The sequence below is a fragment of the Eublepharis macularius genome, chromosome 13, assembly GCF_028583425.1.
Source record: "Eublepharis macularius isolate TG4126 chromosome 13, MPM_Emac_v1.0, whole genome shotgun sequence".
Taxonomy (NCBI): domain Eukaryota; kingdom Metazoa; phylum Chordata; class Lepidosauria; order Squamata; family Eublepharidae; genus Eublepharis; species Eublepharis macularius.
This window is the reverse complement of record NC_072802.1, coordinates 68,384,278-68,406,818: the sequence shown is the minus strand read 5'-3', so window position 1 is coordinate 68,406,818 and position 22,541 is coordinate 68,384,278. Positions and strand designations below refer to the sequence as shown.

General features: G+C 45.5%; 1 protein-coding gene across 1 annotated transcript; it reads right to left on the bottom strand.

Moving 5' to 3' along the window:
* Window positions 1-138: 138 nt before the first annotated feature.
* Window positions 139-20,679, bottom strand: CCDC92 (coiled-coil domain containing 92). The gene is made up of 4 exons (XM_054996484.1): window positions 20,553-20,679; window positions 5,477-5,623; window positions 4,211-4,252; window positions 139-2,967 (listed from the first exon to the last, which is right to left on the bottom strand). The coding sequence occupies exons 2-4, from the start codon at window positions 5,604-5,606 to the stop codon at window positions 2,192-2,194; spliced, it is 948 nt and encodes a 315-aa protein (XP_054852459.1). The 5' UTR covers window positions 5,607-5,623; window positions 20,553-20,679; the 3' UTR covers window positions 139-2,191.
* Between the last annotated feature and the right edge of the window lie 1,862 nt (window positions 20,680-22,541).

Genomic DNA, 22,541 nt, shown 5'->3' with positions numbered 1-22,541 from the left:
AAAGTTTTTTAAAAAACGGACAGAATTTTTTTTGGTTTTGTTTTGCCAGCAGATGTAAATAATTTGATTCCTTTGAACAGTTTACCTTAGGTTGGTGCCAAGCAGGGTTCCCAATGAAATCAGACACAGACTACCATATATTTGGCCTCACATGAATGTAAGAAAGGTTTAGAGCATTTTTAATTTTACAATACAGTTCTCCCAGCATCTTAGGTTGCTTTTCATCACTGGACATGGGAATAAATAGAAGATATAGAGAAGTGATCAAAACCAGTGGTGGTTAATGCAATACATTTAAAAACAGTGTCTGGTTAAACGTAAAACTTTCTCTTCAGCGGTCTCTGAGAGAGACTTCAATGCTTACTTAAGAAGAAAAATCCCAACATTTAGGGACAAATTCATAAACCAAATGAATGGCTAAAGACCCCCCCACCCCACCCAAATGCACAAAGATAGTGCAGAAAATGGGGCTGGCCAATGTTAGGAGGCTTTCAGTCGTGTTGTTTACTTAGGAGTAAACTTAAAGGGACCTCTGCTACTCCAAGGTGCACATGCAGCATTCTGTGAAAATAAGGGTCCCTTTTTTGCACTGCTGTGGCAGGAGACTTACTGAACAAGACTATATACAGCTACTAGCAGGATTCCCATTGCAAAGAATGGTGTCTTCCATTAGCTGTTAGTACCTTTCTAGCACACATCCATGACAATTTAAAGATGTGCCAATAGAAGAGAGGGAAAAAACTGGCTTTGTGAAATGGCTCCATGTCCCAAAAAACAGCCACTGAGCCAAACACTATCCGGATTTAACCACGTAACCTGCTGTGATAAGTCCTAGAGTAAAGCACACTGCTCTTTCCTGTAGGCTAGGTTAAGAGCTGAGCTTGAAGGCACGTTTTAAGCTAGCAACATTTTCATCCCAATGAAGACAGAAGTTGCTTTCCATCTCTACCAGGCAATGGGGTCATTTCTACGTTTATCTGAGTGACTTGGGTGACTGAAGTGACTTGGGTACTTTGTCAGCGACTCACATGGCCAGTATTTGGGTTCTGCTCTCTGCCTTGACTCTGCCTCAGAGGAGAAGAACCTCTTCATGAAAAGTCACAGTGCAAAACCACTGTGGGCTGCATGGCCTTTAACCATCACAGATTATAAAGTGTACAGCTATGTAATTTAGAAATTTTAAAATGGAGGGCTTCCTTGGGCAGTCAAAAGGTACAGTCAGGTTTAAAAACGAGCTTCTTGTGGTATGTCTGCACCGCAGCTACCTGCACTTCTGGCTGGAGTCAACCAAAAGCGGAAGCATCCCTCCTCAAAAGGGCAGATTCCCCCCTCCCCCATTTACACTGGATCTCACAAGATTGCCATCAGTCAAACAGAGCGACAAGATCAACCTGGACTGAAGGAGTTATTTTGAACTCTCCAAAATCACTGAGGCACATCAGTCTACCTTTAGGGTCCAATGGAAGCCATGGAAGCCCACTTTGTGTTTCAGAGATTTCCCCCTTCTGGCCTATTATCCACTGTTCCCCCTCTCTTTCCTCCAAGGGAAGAGCCAGTTGTGAACAAAAGGACACAAAACAAGATTGGCAAGGGTTAATAAAATAGAGTTTGTTGGGATTTAGCAGCTCTAGATAAAAACATAACAGAAAATATGAACACTGTGATCAGGACCGCGTGAGGCATGTGGGGTGGGCTTGCTCAGCTGGTCTTGTTCTTCACACGCAAGCATCTGCATTGTGGTCCACTTGCTCCCCTCCCCCGCTCCCTCCCCTGCAAAGGATTTGTCATGACCACGTACAAAGCGATACATACAGGAGAGGCTTGAGCCATCAGCAGCCAATGCACAGCGCTGCAAGGCTAGCAGGAGGAGGCTGGTTCTGTCATTACTATGGATTAATAATGCAGACTGTTGCCTGGGCACTTGCCCACAAGTGCGCTTAGGATAAATGAAGGAGCATCAGAAGCAAGCAGTCAGGCAGACACCTGAGTTTGGCCACAGCGTTTCATTAAGCAGAGACTGTGCAATAGGGACACAGTCATAGCGGGGTTCCGCTGAAGGAGGTTATTCTAGTGATGGAAAAAATTTGGCATGCAGGGGGGCATTCGAGAGGGAGAAACAAAATTTACTGCAGATGCAATTAACCCTATTTGTGACCACAGTGCCTAAGAGAGTCACTTCCAAACAGTTTGCTTAAACAGTTCTGTCTGTCCCCGAATGCTTACGGACCACTTTGCTCCCGTTCACCTGATCCACTGCCAGCGTCTCAACCTCTGGTGGAGCCTGGGGAGGCGTGACATGATGGATACGGTGAGCCACGCCCACATGAGCCTTGTGGTGCTTCTCCCGTGCCGGGCTGTGGGGCTCTGCACAGAGGCGCTCCGAAGGAATAGGTGGGATGACTGAAGGCCTCTCTTTGAGCAGGTGGATGTCGGCAGTTTCCCTGGCCAGCAGAAAGGGAGTGGGATCAGGCATAGCATCGAGAGGCTCCCGCAGCAGCAGCTTCCGGCTATCCAATCCTAACCTGTAGGCCTCTTCAAATTCAGGATTCAGTGGAGTGGACAGACTCTTCTTCATTCTGCGCCTTGGAGTCTCCGGGAGCTTATCTTTGGGAGGGGCTGGCTTATAGCTGGACAGCACTGGGCTTCCAGAGGGGGAACTGTCAGAAGTCCCACTTGAGCTCATAAGCTTTTTCTTGGTTGCGTGCAGCTGCGAGGTGAGGTATGCGATGGTGCTTGCTCGCTGCTCCAGTTCACTCGACAGCATGTTCAGCTTATGGCTTTTCATTTTTAACTCTTCTAGATACTTCTTCTCTCTCTCCTTGATGGTGTTCTCCAGCACCATTATCATTGCATTCTTTTGCTCCAGTTCTTTAAGCAACTCATTGTTTTCAGCCTCTTTTGCTCTGAGCTGAGCCTCAAGCTCTTCACACTTTCTCTTCAGTTCTTCACTCCTTGAACTCCCATTTTCTAAAAGCACACAGAGAGGAAGAGTTTCACACCAGGCACAGTCTGCACCATCAAGCATCACAACCCCATTTCTGAAAAGCGGTGTTAAAAATAAGAGCTGATCAAGAGGGGTGGGGAAATGCTCTCCTTTTTGCTTACTTCAAAGAGCAACAAGTGCTCCCTTCGGCCCTTTTGGAACAGAAGAGTGATGTGGTTCACTGATGGCCATGGGAAGAAAACAGCAGAAGTACACTCCGTGTTCCTAAGGCGTAAGTTCTCAGAATGATAGAGTGTCAGAATTTCTCAAACTGGGAAGCATGAAAACACCCCAAATCTGCATGTCTTATTGGTAACTGGTGAACAGAGAGCCAGTTGCAATCCCACCAGGACTCCAGTGGGAGAAGAGTGAGACTACCAGCCCCTGCTGCAGACCCAGGCTCTCAGGCTGGAGTTCAAGGGAAGCACAGAAAGAGTCAGGAAAGGGAGGTGTGGCTCTGACAGCTGTAAAGTGTTTTTGCTTGTATTTGAGGGGGGGGGAGAGAGAGAGAGAGAGAGAGAGAGAGAGAGAGAGAGAAACAGCCCGATGTGGAACATGTAGGAAGCAGCAGGGGGTGGAGGGAATGGAAAAGTTTACAATGCTACAAAGTTTAAGTTGACACAAAGGGGTCAAGTAGGCAGTTAAGGGGCTAACACAAGAATGGTTCAGGTCTCTGCAACTTTCACTATGTCTGATAAGCACATTTCCCCATCCACACGCAGCAAGCAGACCAAAGCCCTAAATGATTTTAACAACTATCCAATCTGTGCAGAGAAAAAACAACAATTAATAAATAAATTAATCAGATTGCAATTTAAGATTATATAGCCCGATTCCCAAAATGTATACTTACAAAAAGAGTGAGCTGAAAACTGAGCCAAACGAGTGTTTGAGAGTTCATGGGGCACTTTACTTGTTATAGTGACTGTTACATTGTCCTAACAGAATTAGCACATCCTTAGCAGATGACATCAGCAGCACCGAGGATGAGTGGGAATAACAGCAGGCACCATCAGCCCCAAAAGCCTCTCTTTTTTTCAGTCTTTTCAACCTACAAATTTGTCTTCCTTGATGTTGAAAGGTTCACTATACCAAAAGTTTACAGATTTCCTGTGTACTTTTCCCCCCTGAGCATTTTCCGTTCAGAACCTAGGCTAGAATATGCCAAACTTTATGCTGCCACCCCACCCTTCCCCAAGAAGACCCCTGAACATCCAGTTCCTTTACCTGTCAAGTCTGAACTTTTGAGAGTCAACTCGTATGTCAGATCTGAAAAACAAACAGTAGTTTAGGAAACTGCAGAAACATACATGAATAAACAGAACAGCTCCACAAAATGTATTTGAAAGAGACTTTACGGTCTTCTGGGTGTCCCTTACGCTACCTGGCCATTATCCTACTTTGAAGTTTATTGTAAGGATAAAAGAGATCACATACATAAAGCACGTCTAACTAAAAGACAAATACCGGAAAAGGCAAGTATCTTTGCACTCTACTAGCAGACTCTGGCTGACCACTGGTGGGAGACAGAATGAACTAAAAGACCCTCAAGTCAGAGCCAACAAGACTGTTCATTTGATCCACTGTGCTCAAACCTTTACGGCAGTGATCCCCTAGAGGTCCTGCACAGGAAATCTCTGCCAACAGGACACTAATGACCAGATGATAGTTTGACATGACAATGCTCCATTGCGACATACTGTTGTGGGACAACCCGGAAGCATCAATTAGGGCATAACGTGGCTGCCTATCTTCTGACTGGGGCTAGTTGCTCCGCACATATCATGCCAATGTTAAAAGAGCTACGTTGGCAACAATTGTGCTTCCAGGGTCTATTTAACGGAAAGTCCTTCACATCCTCAGGTCCCCATATCTGAAGGTCCAGCCATTCCTGGGCCAGGTCCAATCCTCTCACCAGTTTCTGCTTGCACTGGGGCAACTTCCAGTACTCAAACCACTACTGTCCTTTCTCAGATGTTTTCTACTGTTGTGCCAATACTCTGAAATGGGCTTCTTGAATCAGCATGCAAAATTCAATCTTTATTAGACTTCTGGAAGATTTACACAATCATACTGTTCAAAAGGGCTCTTCAGGCCTGCCCTGGTGGTCAGATATGGTTCTACTTCTGATTGGTTTTAATGGTGGTTCATTGTGCTTTTTGAAAAAAGCTATTCTGAACTATTTGGAAGGGCAGAGTAAAGGTTTTAAACTAAAGAGTCATATCTGCCCAGGTACTATCTGCCTGTCTCAATATCTCCAGCACAGAGTGACTAAATTACTGAGAGGTGAAGGCTACCCAGCTGTGCAACACATCCATGCTGGGTCAAACCTCAAGCTCACACAGATTGTACAACCTACCGGGAGAACTGGTTCCAAAGAAACTAAGCCCTGGGGAGAGGTGAAGCAAAATGACTTCATCAAGATGAAAGAGCTGAAGCTCTCTGCCTGACCAACATTGCCAGGGGAACGGAGGCCAGATCCTGGCCCATTACCTGTGCAGTGCTGCTGTAGCCGTCGGATTTCAGCATGCAGCCCCTTGAGCGTATTAGCGTGCTCCCGTTGGAGAAAAAGAAGATTCTTCTGGGCACTGTGCAGCTGATTCTCCAAGTTCGACGCTGCCATCCTGACATCCAAGGAACCTGCTTTCAAAGCGGGGAGGGAGTGATACAGCACCATGAATCACTTTGAGACTAAATCCTGTTTCTTTTTCTTGCACTGAGCAAGCCCAAATGAACCAACGGCCTTTGGACCATTTGGGCTTGGAGGCACGGCTAACTGGAAGAATATGCCAGGTAAAATCTCCAGGTAAAAAAAAGGCTCTGCCAGAGGCTGTGGAAAGTTGCTGCCAGTCTTGGCAGGACATAATTTGAACAGGGGCCACAACACAGTGATAAAGCAAGTGAAGATCCCAGATTCAATCCTTGAACTCCAGATAAAAGATCTCAGGAAGCAGGTATTAGGAAAGACCCTTCTCTGGCTGTCAGATTAAACAATACTTTATTACATGAATCAATGGTCTGATTTGGTACAAGGCAGCTTCATATGACTTCATAGGATCACAGAGAAGGCTCAAGAGCACTCATTAAAGTTGATAGGCAACAGAGTCAGACAAAAGGAAAACAGTAAAGAGTACAGTTGCACCTTTAAGACTAACCAACTTTATTGTAGCATAAGCTTTCGAGAACCACGGCTCTTTGTCAGATGCATCTGGTTCTAAGTCAAAAGGAAGGGCATCTTCACTAAATGAGTAAATACACTTTGGAATTCAATGCCAGTGAATGTAGTGATAGCCACAACCACAGACGGCTATAAAAAGGGATTGATTCACGGAGGATAGGTCCATCATTGGTTATTAACTATGGTGACTAAAGGAAACTTCCACACCCAGAGATAGTTAACCTCTGAGCACTAGTATTAGGAGAGTACCTCAAGGGCAGGCCTTGGCCTCTGTCTTGTTTGCTAGCCCACTGGAATCTTCCGGGGCAACTGAAAGGGGATGCTGGATTAAATGGACCACTGGTCTGATCCAACAGGGTGCTTTTTATGTTCTAAAGCCTACAGCAGCCCTACTAATGCAAGAATGTGTGATGACAGGCCCATTCTCAGTACTATAAAGGTTTAGAGAATGACAAAAGTCCCAGGTACCTGAATGGTATCTGCTGGTGATTTAAGAATCCAAAATATTGTGCATCTGTTGACCTCTTCAACTAGGGCTCAGATACTGGCAACTGCAGAAATCCCAGAACCCTGTGGTCGTGTGTGGGAATGGAGCAAAGGTGGAAATATCACCAGGTGCTCATTTGTTTGTAGTTAAGACATTTAAAAGATCAGCACCAGACAGACTTTAAGACACTAATCCCCTTAGGAGATAAATGTACAATTTGAGAAAACGCCAGTGCAAGTCTCCTCCTTGGTTTGAACTTCCCTGAGCTATATTTAGAGAGATGCCCTAATCTTGCCCCCAGACAAGGAAGCCCACCAGATAAGCCAATCTTTAAGAAACCCATAGTAAACAAAGATGTGTAGGGCTAGCAAAAGCTATCACTGATTGTTCCGAATAGTATAGGACTCCTCTGAAATTATTGCTGTTTTTTTTTCTTTTGTTGCACCATCATCCCACAGAGACAGAAAGTAGGGCAGCTTCCTGTCACAATCAGGGCTCATTTCGAGGGGGAACACACAGGAACGCAGTTCCGGTAGTTCCCCAAAGAGGTCACATGGCAGGTGGCCCCGCCCACCTGACTCTCGGCCATTTTGGGCCTGTTTCGACTTAGATTGGGGCTGAAACGGTCTGGATCAGGCCTCTGACGGGTGGTGGATCATTCTCCTGCTCATCAGCGGCCCGCTCCTGACCATTTTGGGCCCCTTTTCAGCCCCTTTTTGCCATTTTGGGCCCAATTTCGGCCCTGAATGGCCAGGATTGGGTCCAAAACAGCCGAAATAGGTGATGTCAGGGGGTGTGGCATATGCAAATCAGTTATACCAATGACACACTTCTGTTGATGGCAAGAGGCGTGGCATATGCTAATGAGGTATGCTAATGAATTCCTCCAGCTCTTTTTCTACAAAATGACCCCTGGTCACAATATATAAAGTTCTCGCTTCCAGTGGCATTTCACTCCTTGCTTTGCTGCTTCCCAAAAGAGAAGATAATCTCCGGTGGAGAGAATTTTAAAGACCGTGGGCTAAGTTACTGAGACAGATTCACAGGGATGCACAGTGGAAAATCTATTCCAAAGGATACCTGTTTTCCACTGATTTGGCAAACCTACACACGAGCTGAATAGATTTTGTTTATTTACATCCTACCTTTGCTTCCAAATCAGAACCCAAAGCAGCTTACATCATTCTTCCCTCTTTTTTTTATCCTCACAACAACCCTGTGAGGCAGGTTAGGCTGAGACTGTGACTGGCCCAAGGGCACTCAGTGAGTTTCCATGAGAGAGGAGGGATTTGAACCTGGGTCTCCCAGATCCTGGTCCAACACTCTAACCACTATGCCTCATTGGCTCTTTTAATGACTGAACTAGGTGATCTCTTTGTGGAACAGGCAGTTGAGAACTGGTGGCCAGGGCTTAGCCTGAGACTGCTAGACAGAAGTCACCAGTATGAAGAGCTTCCACTGATACTCTGCTCCTTTGACGGGAAGGTGGGCGGGCACAGGGAATGGGGACTTCAGATTTCTGCAGTTACCCATGAGACTATGGTCCAAACCAGCAGAGTCCCAATCAAATGATTAAGTGAAAGAGTATTGCTGTCATCACATTTAGATAAAGGACGGAGGCTTAGCAGAGACCGCAGACACCCTTGCTGCTTTCAAGCTCTGAGCCATCTGCCAATCTGAAAGCATAAAGCTCAGCAAAAGCACAAAACCAAACCCGTTAAAGTGGTCTCCCTCAAGGGACAGGCGCAGTTTCTTGCATCAAAGCCAAAATGCATTCACTATTGAAAGAAAGAAGCGCTGCAGTCTTTGTCTCAAATGCGGCATGCACATCTCTGGCCTTACGAAGCAGCGTCTCCTCCGCAAAAGCCTAGTAATCCCCAGGCCCGAAAGCCCCTTTCAAGCAGATTGTTCTGTTCCATCTGTGGCCTTGAGGCACCATCCTCTGCCAGAGCAGTCAATATTCTCTGCTACATTATGTCTCCTGAACGAGCCAGTCCTGGCCACAAAGCTAAAAGCTTTACTGCATCATCTGACTCTTTAAGTGCTCCCTGAATCCCCACTGAGTGGGTATCAGACGGGAATGCATTGCCCCTTTCCTAGGCATGGTATGATCCGCCCAGCCAATCAGAGCCCTTTGCACTCCAAAGAGAGAATTCCTAACTGCCAGGGGAGGGGCCTCTTTCCACGCAAGTCACACAGAATTCGTTTTGAATTGAGTCCCGCTGAAATGTGTCAGGGTGGTGGGGCCAGACTGCCCTATCCATCACCCTAGTAGCATTTCTTGCACATGCCAGCATTTGTTGCTTCTACAAACAAAGAAATTTGTTCATTAATCTTGTTTACTGAGTGTACACTGCTTGTTCTCCTAGCTTAGCCTTTGGGCTGATGTCACCTATGGGGTGGGGTGGGGGATCATTTGGAAGTCTGAAGCTATTTACTGGGCAGAGTGTAGAGGATGGAGACAAGGGGTGCCCTTCAAGTTTGCAGAGAATTGCCAAGGACTCGCTTCTATTGTCAGGGGAAAGCTCAAGGATCCCACTGCAGAGAAGACCCCCCACTCAAACACGCAGTGCCAGGACCTTTGGACAGGACAGAAAGCAGGTTTCTTGCATCCAGCAATGGAAAACAAAGTGTCTTTTCCCTTGGGGTATTATCATGCCCACACCCAATGCAGCACTTGTGCACACAGCAACAGCCACTCTGGTCCTATGCCAACATTACTACTATCAGGCTTGCCCACTGTGACCAAGCCAGGAGAGAGACGTCCATGAAGATTCTGCAATGCCTGGAGAAGCAGCCCGGGTTCAGTACAGGAAAGTGGACAGAAACTCACAGTGTGATCCTAAGCAGAGTTACACCCTTCGGTGGACCTAGCAGGGCTTGTTTAGAATTGCACTGTCTGAGCAGTACCGCCACACATCACTTTCAGGCTAGCAGAGATGCATGGAACTGGGAATAAATAGTAAGTGCTGGTTTTGTGAAATAAAAAAAGTTTCCCCCCCATATATGGCGGGTATGTAAAATGGACAGCAGATGACTGGAAACAAGTGGTGGAAATTATAGCAGATAGTTTGGAGAGGCAGATTCCCTATAAGCTAGGTATCTGACTGTTAAATGGGTTGTTGTTATGCCTAACAATCTTCAAGCAGTAGCTTTACTCATGATTACCATACCCAAATTGGTCTTTGCTAAGAACTGGAAGCAAGAAAAAATAGGACCCAAATTCATGACTGGCTGATGCAAGTAAGAGAGACCTGCCCATTGGTGAAACTAACGGCCTACCCACAAAATATAGTTCCAGATTAGACTAACTGAAGTCAAAAGTTGTGCAAAGAATGGATCTGGCAGCAAAGTGTGTGAGAGAGTTCTTAATTCAATATGTTTTTTATCGTTCGGGTAGACATGCTGGTTTTGTATCTATTATATATATATTTATTTATTGAATAAATATTTAATGTTGTTAAAAAGATCAGAACCACCACATAGGATGTACATGGCATCAAGGTCTTAAAGGCCAGGGTGGCTGAATTGGGGAAATGCACTCCATATATCTTTGGAAAACCAAACACACACACAACAAACGAGAGTCTAATACAGTAGTGAAGAACAGCTCTCAGCTCCACCACTAAGGCTTTGTCCTTGAAGTCAACTCAGAGACTCCAGTTGGTACAGACTGTCGCAGCTCAGTTCTTATCAGGAACTAGGCAGAGCATGCATATTACACCCATTTTGTAGTCACCCCATCGGCTGCCCATCAGTTACTGGATTCACTTCAAAGTAATGGCTATCGCATACAAAGCCCTTCATGGCATCGGGCCTACATATCTGCAGGACCTCCTCTCTCCCTATGCTACACCATGGCCGCTTCGGTCATCTGAGCAGGGCCTTCTGCAGGTACCACCTTGTAAATGGCCAAGGTCAACAACTGCCCCTGTGTGTGCGTGTTCTCTGTTGTGGCCCCCATTTGTCTTGAATATCAGTGAGAAAGACGGGCTATAAATAAAGCAGAAATACAGAAAGGTGTCATTTCTAAACACAGGAAAAGGCTGCTCTGTTAGTTCAGATTTAACAGCGCAGACCAAAAAGATTCCCGTGTGAGATTTCTCTTAACTGATGTAGATCAATATTCTGGAGACAGACAAAAGTATTTGTTCCAATCCAGAATGTATCAAAAGTATGTGTTCCAATCCAGAGTATCAGCTTTGGGTAACAAAGATAAGAGCAAGGAATTGAGGATCTGGGGTTGAAGAATGTCTTTGCCAGTCAAATAAATGGTGGAATGAAACTCACCCAGATGAGGGCCCAGCGCTCTCTGAAGGTGCAGACTACCCAAATACATCAGCCTTTGGCTGGTGGTCTTCACATTCGGTATGCAGTGTTTGAACGATTCCTAAATCTGAAACAGGCCGTGGCCGTATGTCAACCGTGGCCGTATGCCATGATAGCCAGGTGCCAGCTCCATGATCAGAGACAATGCATCACTGAATCACAGAGGCCATGCAGCCCTGCTTGTGGGTTTCCTAGAAGCATCTGGTTGAGTGCTGCAAGAAAAAGGATGCTGAAGGGCTAGAAGGACCTGTGGTCTGATCCAGCAAAGCCTTTTTATTGTACGTATGAAGCTGCCATACACTAGTCAGAATCTTGGTCTACCTGTTTCAGAACGGTCCATGGTAGTGGCTTTCCCTGCCCAAGACCAGTCTTTTCAGGAGCAACAGCCCTTCCCCATAATGGCAACAAACAGTGAAAAACCTCTATTTGCAGTAAAGCCAGCCTCTCGCAGCACAGTCACAGTTGAGGCAGGGAACTAGATACCTCCCAGCTGACAGAGCCTGTCTTCCCTCCCCAGTGTGGATCAATGCATCCCAGAAGCTGCCAAATGCTTCTTAAGCAAAACAGCAAATCCAGTTTCAGGGAACCGTCTGCCAAGATTTCCTTTTGAAGAGCTTCCAAAATGTATCAAATATGAACATGGCCAAAATTCTCTGGGTACTCAACCATATATCCCTCCACACTAAAAACAAAGAAGACCACCAAGATAATCTATGGAAGGTATTAGAACTCTTGCGTTATGAATCTGAAGGCTGCAGTGTCTCTTGACAGCAAACAAAATTTCTTCCCTATCAGGTGCCTATAAATACACCAGGTGCTTAGGAAATCATTAAGTAGCTACCTGCACAGCTGTAGCTCCACTGAGGTCAATAGGGACTGCACAAAAACCAGTACAACCTTGATATTTAACTCAGTATTAAAGAAACAGAGAGCTGAAGTAGATAGAAAGTTGTATGTGAGCACACAAGATAGGGATTCTTTCAAAGCACTGCTCACCTCGCAGTGATGTTCACTAAGCATTTTCATCTTGCCTTTCCGCACAAGATCCCAATGGCTATACGTCAAGTCTAGCCCATCCCACAAAGGTATTATGCAGGATAAAATAAATGAGGGTTTGATACTCAGCATTTTAAAAACTAATCCCTGAAGGAGAAGGTGGAATTACGGGAGTTCTGGCTGCTGTGGGATACATTTTTTAAAAACAAAGGAATATCCTGAGCTTGGATAGAGAATAATTAACAAGTACATTCTTCAGTCTCCCAGAAACCTGTAATGTAAACACCCATGCTATATGCATTAGTAATTCTCTTTCACAGCAGCTCTCTCCAAATCAACCCCATGTCCACATCCTTCCTCTTCTTAAAACAAACTAATTGAAATTGCTTCATAGACAAAAATCAACAAATGTGAATGGAAAAAAATACAACTTGACAAATTCAGATCCAAACTGCTGGACCTTGTACCAATATATACCCAGCATTCGATGCAGTTAAGAAAATGAGACAGGGAGAAAAGGATGGCCAACAAATTTAAAAATTGCTATTGAGAATACAGTATATAAATATTTCAAATACATTTGGAAAAGGGTCTATTCTTGTAGTTTTCCATCTTATCAAGCCAAGCCCCAACCTGCACCAAGGAACACACTTCTAATTTTCTTCTCTCTCCACTCTTCCCTCTTCTTTTGTATTGAGTAATCCACTTTAGAAAAGTGGATGCTAGGATGCAGTTTTGTTTCACAACCCATCACCTAAAGACCAATGGGCATGTTAACATGGGCAGTTCCAGGCAAGTACAGGATCAACAGTTTATAAGGGAAGGAGTCATTTTGCCCGTGTTTACTACAGGGCTCGACAAATCCCAAGCACCAGAGTGCCATGGCGCCTGGAAATTTCATCGTCGTACCTAGCATTTTTAGCAAAGATTTGGCATTTAAAGAAACATCACTGAAAGTTTCTTTAGATTTAAAAACGCAGAAGGGCTTGAAAAATTCCAGGCAGCTGGTAGCTTTGACACTTAAAAATTAGGTGCTGATGTCTAGGCACTGATACTATTTATCTTTCTACCAGCACTGAAACATAACATAGCCTGTCAAGTTCTGGGCCTTTTTGCAAGACATATTTTACCAGTAAAGTGCACGGGTAGCTACCAAAAAGAGAAAGCCAGCCTTTTAAGAAGCTTGTTTCTCCAGAAGACTATAAAACCAGATGTTTTCATCTATTTTTAAAACACAGCTGAAGTGCGCATGGTCTCCCCCTATCTTTCCCAGCCAGACTGCTCCAGTCTCCCTTCAGCCGACCTCTGAACGTCTAAGGTCTTAATACTGCTGCAAAGTTATTTTTAGTTACTCTGACAAGTCACCAATATAGAAGCAAGGAAGAACAATTAAGAGGAGGTAGTCTCACCAGGAGCTGAGACAAATGCTCAGAAAACTAGCAGAGAAAACCAGGCCCTTTCTCTCTGTGGTCTCGGTCCAAATGGGGGCCCATATTCCTGGGAATTAAGTCCCTCTGCACAGAACTCATAACTCATGTCTGATCATGTACAGACCTGGAGAAAAACATAATGGGTAGTTAGGCCTTCTCTTGTAGCATGAATACCAGGAGGGACCATTCTATCCTATCAGGATATGACTACCTAATTCTGCTGCATTCATATATAAATAAATAAATATGTGAGGACTCGCATACCGGCAACAACCACAACCTCCGCAGAAAGAGTGTTGTGTGTTTTTAAAAAAAATCTGCATGTGAATTCTCCAAATCAGCCATTCTAAAATGTTATTCAACAAATATGAAGGGTTTTTTAAAAATTTGCACATCAGAGAGAAAAATATAGCCATCTCCCCAACATATTACTTTCCTACATGCAAGGAGATTTTTTTGTTGCAACTTAACTTATTTATTTCTACCCTTCCTGTCTCCCCAATGGGAACCCAAAGTGGCTTTTATATCATTCTCTTCTCCTCCATTTGATCCTCACGTCAACGCTATGAGGTAGGTTAGGCTGACTGTGTGAGTGGCCCTGGGTGGCCCAGCAAGCTTCCATGGCAGAGTGGGGACTCGAACCTGGGTCTCCAGTCCAACAACTGGGCAGCATTCAAATACATACCCTCTGCACCTGCATCCAAAAGCAGTACAACCCACAATTCTGCCAACTAGTTCTGTGTAATCACGTATCAAACAATTCTAAATGTTATTGTGAAGCTGGAAATGGGAAGGGAAGAGACGAAAAAGGCTTTGTGTTGCTCTGCTTCCCCCTCCTCACTTTGGTGTGGTGAAGAAAGTGTTTGACTAGGATCCGGGGAGGCCTGAGTTTTAATCCCCACTTCTAACACAGAAGCTTGCTGGGTGACCTGGTTAAGGCCCCTCATAAACTCTCAGCCTGGACTACTTCACAGGGTCGTTGTTGTGGGAGAATGGAGGAGGGAAGAACAATGTTCTAAACTGCTCTGAGTCCCAACTGGGGAGAAAAGTGGAATATAGACAAATAAATGCATTATTGCAAATAAATGCATTATTGCAAATCGGGAACTTCTTTTTGAAAATGCTCCTCGGAGCCTTTGGATTCATTACAGTAATCTCTCTCGTAGTTTGCCTCCTTAAATTTTCAGATTTTTTAAAAAATGCTTTGGATTGAAATAAATTCATTTCCAACAGCCATCCTAAATTCAGTTCTCTTCTGAACAGTTCCAAGGTTGACCCAAGAAGTTAAAAAACACAACATGTGCAAATCCTGAAACGTAACAGGAGTCTTCTTCACCAAAAACTGCATCCTGAAAGGAGCTGTCCAGCCTGTATTCAGCAACCCAAACACTTCTGGAAATTTAATCAGCGATGGTTTCAGTCTGCTGGAGTCAGAGTCGCAGCAACAGTGCCCAACCCTCTCTGAATGCTTTACAAGCCGCCCTGAGTGGCTGAATTGTTAAAAGTGTCTATTTATAGCCCACTTCTGACATCCCCTCCAGTGCAAGTTACTTTAAGTGAGTGTTTTGCAGGAAGAAAATAAAAAGAGAGGGAGGGAGGAGGAGAGCCATTTTCAGATGCATTCTTTGAACCGTATCTCGAGTTTAAAGAATAAGGTCACCTTCTTTTTACACTCGATAAAGGCGTGGCTTGCAAGGCTGCTTCTGAAAGCAAAACGTGTCTATTGTGCTCTGCATCTGATCTTACAAACTTGTCTCAAGAGGGGAATGATGCTCTTCTGGGTACACTTCGGTAATGTTTCTTTAAAACACTTCATGGAGCACAAAAGAGAAGCAAACAACTTCCCAAGGATATTTTTTTTTGTCAAAAGGCACAAAGCATCCATGAATTGTAATTTAGATGCAAAGATTGGGAGGGGGGATATCGACTGGTGCCGCTGTGCTGAGTAAGAGGACTGGACCCCCTATGTTTTAAGCACTGAAAGTCGGGGTGGGTGAGAATGGAAAGTTCTTGTAATTTCTAATTAGGAAACTGGGGAAAGTAAAAGAAGAGACAATATCTCCCTCCTTATACCACAGCCACAGTTCCCACTGGGTTCCCCTGAGGCTGCTTTCAGAAGCTGTTACCCTCCCAAGGAACCCCCTAGAACACATTCTGTTCTCATACTGAAGTCGGCCTGGAGGCTGCAAACGTTCACATAGGCATAGGGCATGATCTGCTCTGTTCATGCACAGCTCCTTTGCTTCATGGGGCTTGTGCAAGAGAACCTCCTAGGCAACTGGTCCAAAACTGAACTGCTCCTGTCATGTGTACCTCCCTAAGGAAAGCTGCAGCTGTGGGGACCACTAACAGGATATTGTAAAACTTGCTCTTCATACGAATGTTGAGATTCAAAATTCAAATTTCAAAATTTTTCAGCCACAACAACTTCCTCTTTGATTTGGACTGCAGTCTCACTCACGGAAATCAGTGGACTGACTGCCAAGGAAACATGGTTAGTTGAGGCTGGAGACAGACAGGAATTTTTAAAAGGGAGTTGGAAGTGGTCTGATAGAGGCATAATTGCCTGCAGTGATCCCACCCTTCCCATCTTGGCAGTTCACAAGGTTTTGTAGCTTAAGCCTGTTTGTCCAGTTGGACAAAAGAAACACGTATGTACACCATGAATAGAGAGAAGCACCTGTCCATACCACCCTGAAATCTTAAGAGGTATCTAACTTCAGCTTAGGTCTTCCTCTGCTCTTCACACAAAGTCACCGTGGTTTGCCATAGGGATACATGGACAGTCAGAAGCCACTCGCTTCACTGCACCTCTTGCTGCTTGGATGCAAGCGTTACGCCTACTGTACAGTGCCTTCAAAACAGGCAGACATTCTGCTACCAACGTGGTATGGCAACCTGCCACTCACTTGCAGCACAGTGTGGACAAGACCTTGACAAATACCAAGGTCAACTACAGAGCAGACAGAAACTCAACAACCTGCTAGGATACATCATCCTGTCCAGAGCCTGACTCTTAAAAAAAAAAAGAAGGAATAGAATCAAATGCTCATGCTCCTGGGAATCTAAGAGAAGCATGCCACAGAAAAGTGTCTTTTGGATGACTGGTTATCCCTCTTGCCTTATCATACTCCCATACAGCTGGCGTAGCTTAGTGGCCTCTGCCAGAGCTTCACCTTTAAGCAAGCCGCTCTCCCTTTCAACCTCAGCCATCCCGTCTGCAATACAAGGACAGCACCACTGATCTATTTTACTGGGCTACTGTAAGAATTATAGCAATGCAATCTATGTGAAGTGCTTTGAGCAACAAAAGTGCTCTATATATGTTTTTTCCTTCATTCATATCCCATCTTTCTCCCCAATGGAGATACAAAGCGCCTTACATCATTCCCCTCTCCTCCATTTTCCCCCCACACAACACTGTGAGGTAGGGTAGGCTACGTTAAGCGTTATTAGTAATACAAAAGTTTTGTTTGTACTTTTTTGGGAACATTACAGATAACTAGAGAATAGAGTATCTTTAAATGTTGTCAGTTCATTCCTCCACTGGAGAAACAACAAGTTCTGGTTATACAATAATGTGGCAGCGAGGGAGAGATCTTCTCTTGACTAACAAAGGGCAGCCTGTCCTGCTTAGCCCCACCCGAGTCCCTGTCCTGTATCATCTAGCACTATCATTTATGCCAATGCAACAGAAGGGGCTGGAGGAAGAAGTCAACTGTAAAATATTCCACTCTTCCACAGTCCAGTTCTGAAAAGGATGCACATGCTTGTGGGACACAGCAGGGGTGTTGCTGCAATGTGATGGTTTTAAAATGTACACTGCAGCAAGCAGGGAGAGAAACCCCTGCAGAAGAAACAAACATACCAAAGTAGAGCCTCTTGCTATCCCCAAAATATTTACCTATTCTTTAAATTATTGAAAGGAGTTCAAAGATACCAGGAAAACATTGCAGTGGATTTACATCAACAGTAACAGATTCCATTCTAATCAATATGATCCAAGTATTACCCTAGGGCCTCAGTTTACTGAACAAGCCATTTCAGACCCCAGTCTTCTAGAGCCAACACCAGACGTCTCATGCACAAATTACATCTGTTAATCGCCAACTTCAATCTATAAACTGCAAGCAACCAAGACCTGCCCTCCAGCACTGCAAGCATAATACTGCTATCCCATGCTAAGTTAACCACTACAAACAGCTAACATTTACTCAGATACTCAGCTGCAATACTATAAGAAATATTTTCCCTTAACTTGATTTGTTTGATTGTTCAACACCACTCAGCAATTCCAATACCTAGTAAAAAGGAGATGGCAGACTAAATATGTCATGTGGAGCATACTCTGAAAATAATTTTATTCCATTTATTTTGTGTTTTAACTTTTCAGAGGCAGCAGATTCCCATTCTGACCACAGGACTAGAATAAAGCCTGGGAGACCGTTGTTTCTTCCCATCCATCAAAAGGGACTGTATGCTATTCAGTACTTCTTAATAGCAATAAACTCTTCTCCACCCCTATCTATACAATAATAGTTCGACTGAACCAATTATAAATTGCATTTGTTCTTTCAGATAAGTTACCCTGACATTTGTATTTTTAAAAGCTGGATAGTAATCATAAAAATTATCAGGAAGATACCCCAACGCAAAAGCTAATGCCCAATTCTGTCCATTCTTGTGTGCTTATAACCCCTCCCTAGACATGGCTGCCCCACCTTTCAAGTTAACAATACTAAATGAAAGGATGACAACATCCAAGCCGCAACAGTTTTTCACATTCCACAAAACAAAGAGAAAGTGAAGTTTAATTTGTCAAACCTAACTTATTGTCAATAAACAAAGAGATCTGAATACATCAAATCGGTTTGATGCTCAAAGATATATAAAACTACATGGCGGGGGGGGGGGGAGAAAGACAGCAGAGAAAAGGACAGAATTTCTGACAGCCAACGATTCTCTTACAAATTCAGCCTCACACAATAATCCTCAAAGTCATCACAATTGGTTTAGAGTCAAACAAACAAACCTCAAAGAGAGGAGTGACACAGGCTGCAAGCCCCATTCAAAAGCCCAGCCCAGCAGTTTTAAGAGGAATCAATCCTGCTGCATAAGACCCGACAGAAGTCCCTTCTGCTCAAGCACCGCACACCCCGAAAGACAGGCAAATCTCTTGGATCTTCCATGCACCTGCAATGCGGACCACAACCGTCCTGTCCACCCTCAGGGCTGCCAGAGCCCTTTTTAACTCCTTCCTTATGCTACCTTTGCAATCACACAGATGTGACTGAACAGCATATAATAATACAGCCGTCAGCAGCTCTGGAGATGCAACACAAACCAAAAATCCACCCATACTTATTTCCCACCTTAGGTTTAAGCCAAGGAAGGGTGCGGAGCATAGCTACTTGCTGGGAGAAACTCCATTTCCATAGAGAAACCTGGCTTGACTTGTTACCATTTCCACGAGTGAGAGGAAAATTGGGAGGGCTGGCGCCCTCTTCCCCAGGCACACAACAACCTTTCCATCCTCCCTCTTCATTCGTCTGTGCTATGTGACTTGCTGCAACAGGAGATGACGGCGGCAATAAGGTCACCTCCCCACCCCACCCCCTGCTAAATGAGGCACTGCCCGTTGGAAGCCCTCCTCTTGTTAAGCTGAAAGGGAAACCAGTTCTAATGCCAACTCTCCTGTGAGCACCGACAGCACTGGGATAGCAAAATTATACTTTCTGTCTATGGCATAAGTGGGATACTGGGATTGCAGCAAGGGCGAGGGGGCTTTATACATTTGGAGGAGTTAAATATTTTGCTGACAGGTTCATGCATTGTCTGAGGGGAAAAATAGGAGGCAGCAGCAGGACAGAAACTCACTCAGACCTTTCCTTCTGCCCTCCACCCTGCAATTCCAGAAGGGAATCAAACACCCATGCAGCAGAAGGAGGGGAGGCAACAGCAATAGTTACTGCAGAGACAAGGCATAAAGAGAAATGCCTGCTTTCATTCCTAATGGAAGAGAGCTCAAGTTAGTCCTTATCGATGGGAAGACATCCCAGCAAGGAGGACAGGAGGGAACCTGCGACCTTGAGATAGGAAAGACACCCAAGAGGTTAACTGAGGGCCCCTCTGGCCTTGGGGAAGGGGGGAGGGAGCATCTGTCACCTGGATGGAAAGCTGTCCTTTGGTCCCTCCTCTTCTTTTTATGGGAAGGGGAGTGCCTTGCTCTTTTTGTATCCTGTACAGGATGGGGGGGGGGGCTGCCCTGTCCCATCAAGATGTCTTCCAACTTACTGGTGCAAACGGATTGCCTTACTCCTCTCCTCCACCCCACCAGTCACCTTTCCAAGTTTCATATTCAGAAGTGGCTGTACCTCGCACACCCCCAATATTCCTTTTGGCAGAAGGTGATAAACAACAGAAACTATATTATTTAACAAAAATTAAAGACTGTTCAATCTCCCCATAAGCTTGAGTGTTTTTGTGAGTGAGCGTCCAAATTCATTATTAGTAGAAAAAAGCAAGGGTCAAGTAGCACCTTTAAGACTAACAAAATTTGTGCTAGGGTAGGAGCTTTCCTGAGCCACAGCTCACTTCTTCAGATACAGCTAGCTGTACAGGCTAACAAATTTTGTAACGTGCTACTGGTCTCTTGCTTCTTTTCTGTTGCTACATACAGACTAACAGGGCTACCCACCTTGACCAAATTCATTATTATTATTGCTGCTGTTGTTGTTATCCCACTCCCTAAGGAAGGAAATAAATAAAACGTCCCACACGCCCCTTCACTGGGGGCAAACCCAGCTCCTTATTATGGTTTTCCAAATGAGTTAACCAGCTATGCCTTTTAGTCCCTTCTGGGTGGGTTTGTGACAGGAGGAAAAGCAACGCCCCTCATTGGGAGGGGTCCCTTTGCCCCCCCCACAAAAGGGGGCTCCCCTTTTTAATCCCCCTCAGCTGCCTCTCAGTTACCTCAGGAAGCGGGTGGGGGCTGCCACTAACCTGCCCCCTCGCCCCCTCCCACTGGGGGGGGAGCCAGCCTGGACCGCAGGCGCCCCCCTTCTCCGCGCGCGGGGCATGCCGGGAGGAACGCGAGGGGCCGTTGCTGGGGGAGGGCGCGGGGCGGGGGGGGCTTCTCCTCGTACTCACCCGCCGCGGGGGGGGGCCGCCGCCGCTCCCCCCGCCCCGCTCCAGGCTCGAGGGGGGGCGGGAGGGGGGAGGGGAGAGGGAGGCGCTGCTCCCCTCTGGGAGCGAGGAGGAGGGGGGCAAGGGTGACGTCGAGGGCACTGCGCAGGCGCGGAGGCTCAGGTGCAGCCGCAGCAAACAGCAGCCCCGTTGCCAAGGCAACCGCCCGGCGCTTCTACCAGCGGCGGTTGGCGGGGTTCCTCTTTTCCCACCCCCTGCCTTGAAACCCCGCCCACCTGGTGGGGAGGGGGAGGAAAGGGGCGGGGCCTTCGCAACATTCCAGAGTCTATAGGTATGGCAGGGAGAAAATTTTCGGGGTTACCAACCTCCCGGTGGGGCCTGCCTATCTCCCGAAATCACAACTGATCTCCAGGCCACAGAGATCAGCACCCCTGGAGAAAATAGCTGCTTTGCAGGGTGGGCACTATGGCACTATACCCCGCTGGGGTTCTTTGTCGAATCTTGCATTCCCTAGGCTCCATCCTAGGGTTGCCAGCCCTGGCTTGGGAAATTCCTGGAGCTTTGGGGGCAGGACTCGGGGAGAGACTTCTATTTCTCCTAGAATCTCTGTTATACCTTAGAGTCCACCCTCCAAGGCTGCTATACCTCTCAAACTGCGATTTTCTCAATCTCTGTCTGAAGATCAGTGATAATTCCAGTAGCACTTCAGTCGTCAACTGGAGGTTGGCAAACGTTCTCCATCCCCAAATCTCCAGGAATTTCCCAGTCTAGAGTCGGCAACCCTAAGATGCCCACGTAACCCCCACCCACCCACAAACACGCTGGAAGGAAACTTGCTTAGGATGGCAGCACCGGAAGTGCTCTGCTGGATATATTATTACTGTTCTTATTGCTGAATAAAGTGTTTCAAAAGCGAGGCGCTGCACGATTGATTGCGGTGGGGCCCAGGCTTCCCAGATGGATAGTAGGAATTGCCCTGCTGGATACTACTGCTATTACTAATTATTACCAGTACTATTGCTATTAGCGGTTAAAGCAGCTCAAAATCTTGGCACTGGTCCATGTGCTGATCACATCCAAGTTTGGTTACTGTAATGCACTCTACATGCCTTTGAAAATGATCTTGTTGGAAAGTTGTTCCAAAACGCAGCAGCCAGGCTATTTTGTCAGGGGCTGTCTACAGAGATTGTATCATCCCTACTGTGAGAGGTTTGCATCTGTTTCCAGACCTAATTCAAAGTACTAATTGTTACCTTGACAGCTTTAAAGTGCTTGGGGCCAGAGTATCTGATCATCTATACATCCAGCCCACCAGTTAAGATCTGTCTCATCAACCCTGTTCTCTGTGCCCCCACCTTCAAAGATAAGGAGGGTGGCAACTAGAGACGGGACATTTTTCTGTGATGATGATGATGATGCTATTCGATTTATACACTGCCCTTCAGGACAACTTAATGCCCACTCAGAGTGGTTTACAAAGTATGTTATTATTATCCCCACAACAAAACATCCTGTGAGGTGGGTGGGGCTGAGAGAGCTCCTAAAAGCTGTGACTTACCTAAGGTCACCCAGCTGGCTTCAAGTGGAGGAGTGGGGAATCAAACCCAGTTCTTCAGATTAGAGTCTCACACTCTTAACCACTATACTAAACTGGCTCTCACCTTGCCTCTGGAACACCCTCCCCCGTTACACTTGCCGGGCACCTGCTTTACTGTTTTTCAGGCTCCAGGCCAAAACACATCTTGTTATCCAGACTTTTGATTAGGGAGTTTATCTTTTCAGCTTTTTAAAATGGTCTGATTCTGGTCTGAAGTCTGTTTTATGGATAATTTTATGTAGTTAAGATTTTATAATCTTAAAATCTTGATAGAAGTCTGGTGGCACCTTAAAGACTCAGAGGAGTTAGCCATGTTAGTCTGTAGTAGCAAAATAGTAAAAAGTCCAGTAGCACCTTTAAGACTAACCAACTTTATTGTAGCATAAGCTTTCGAG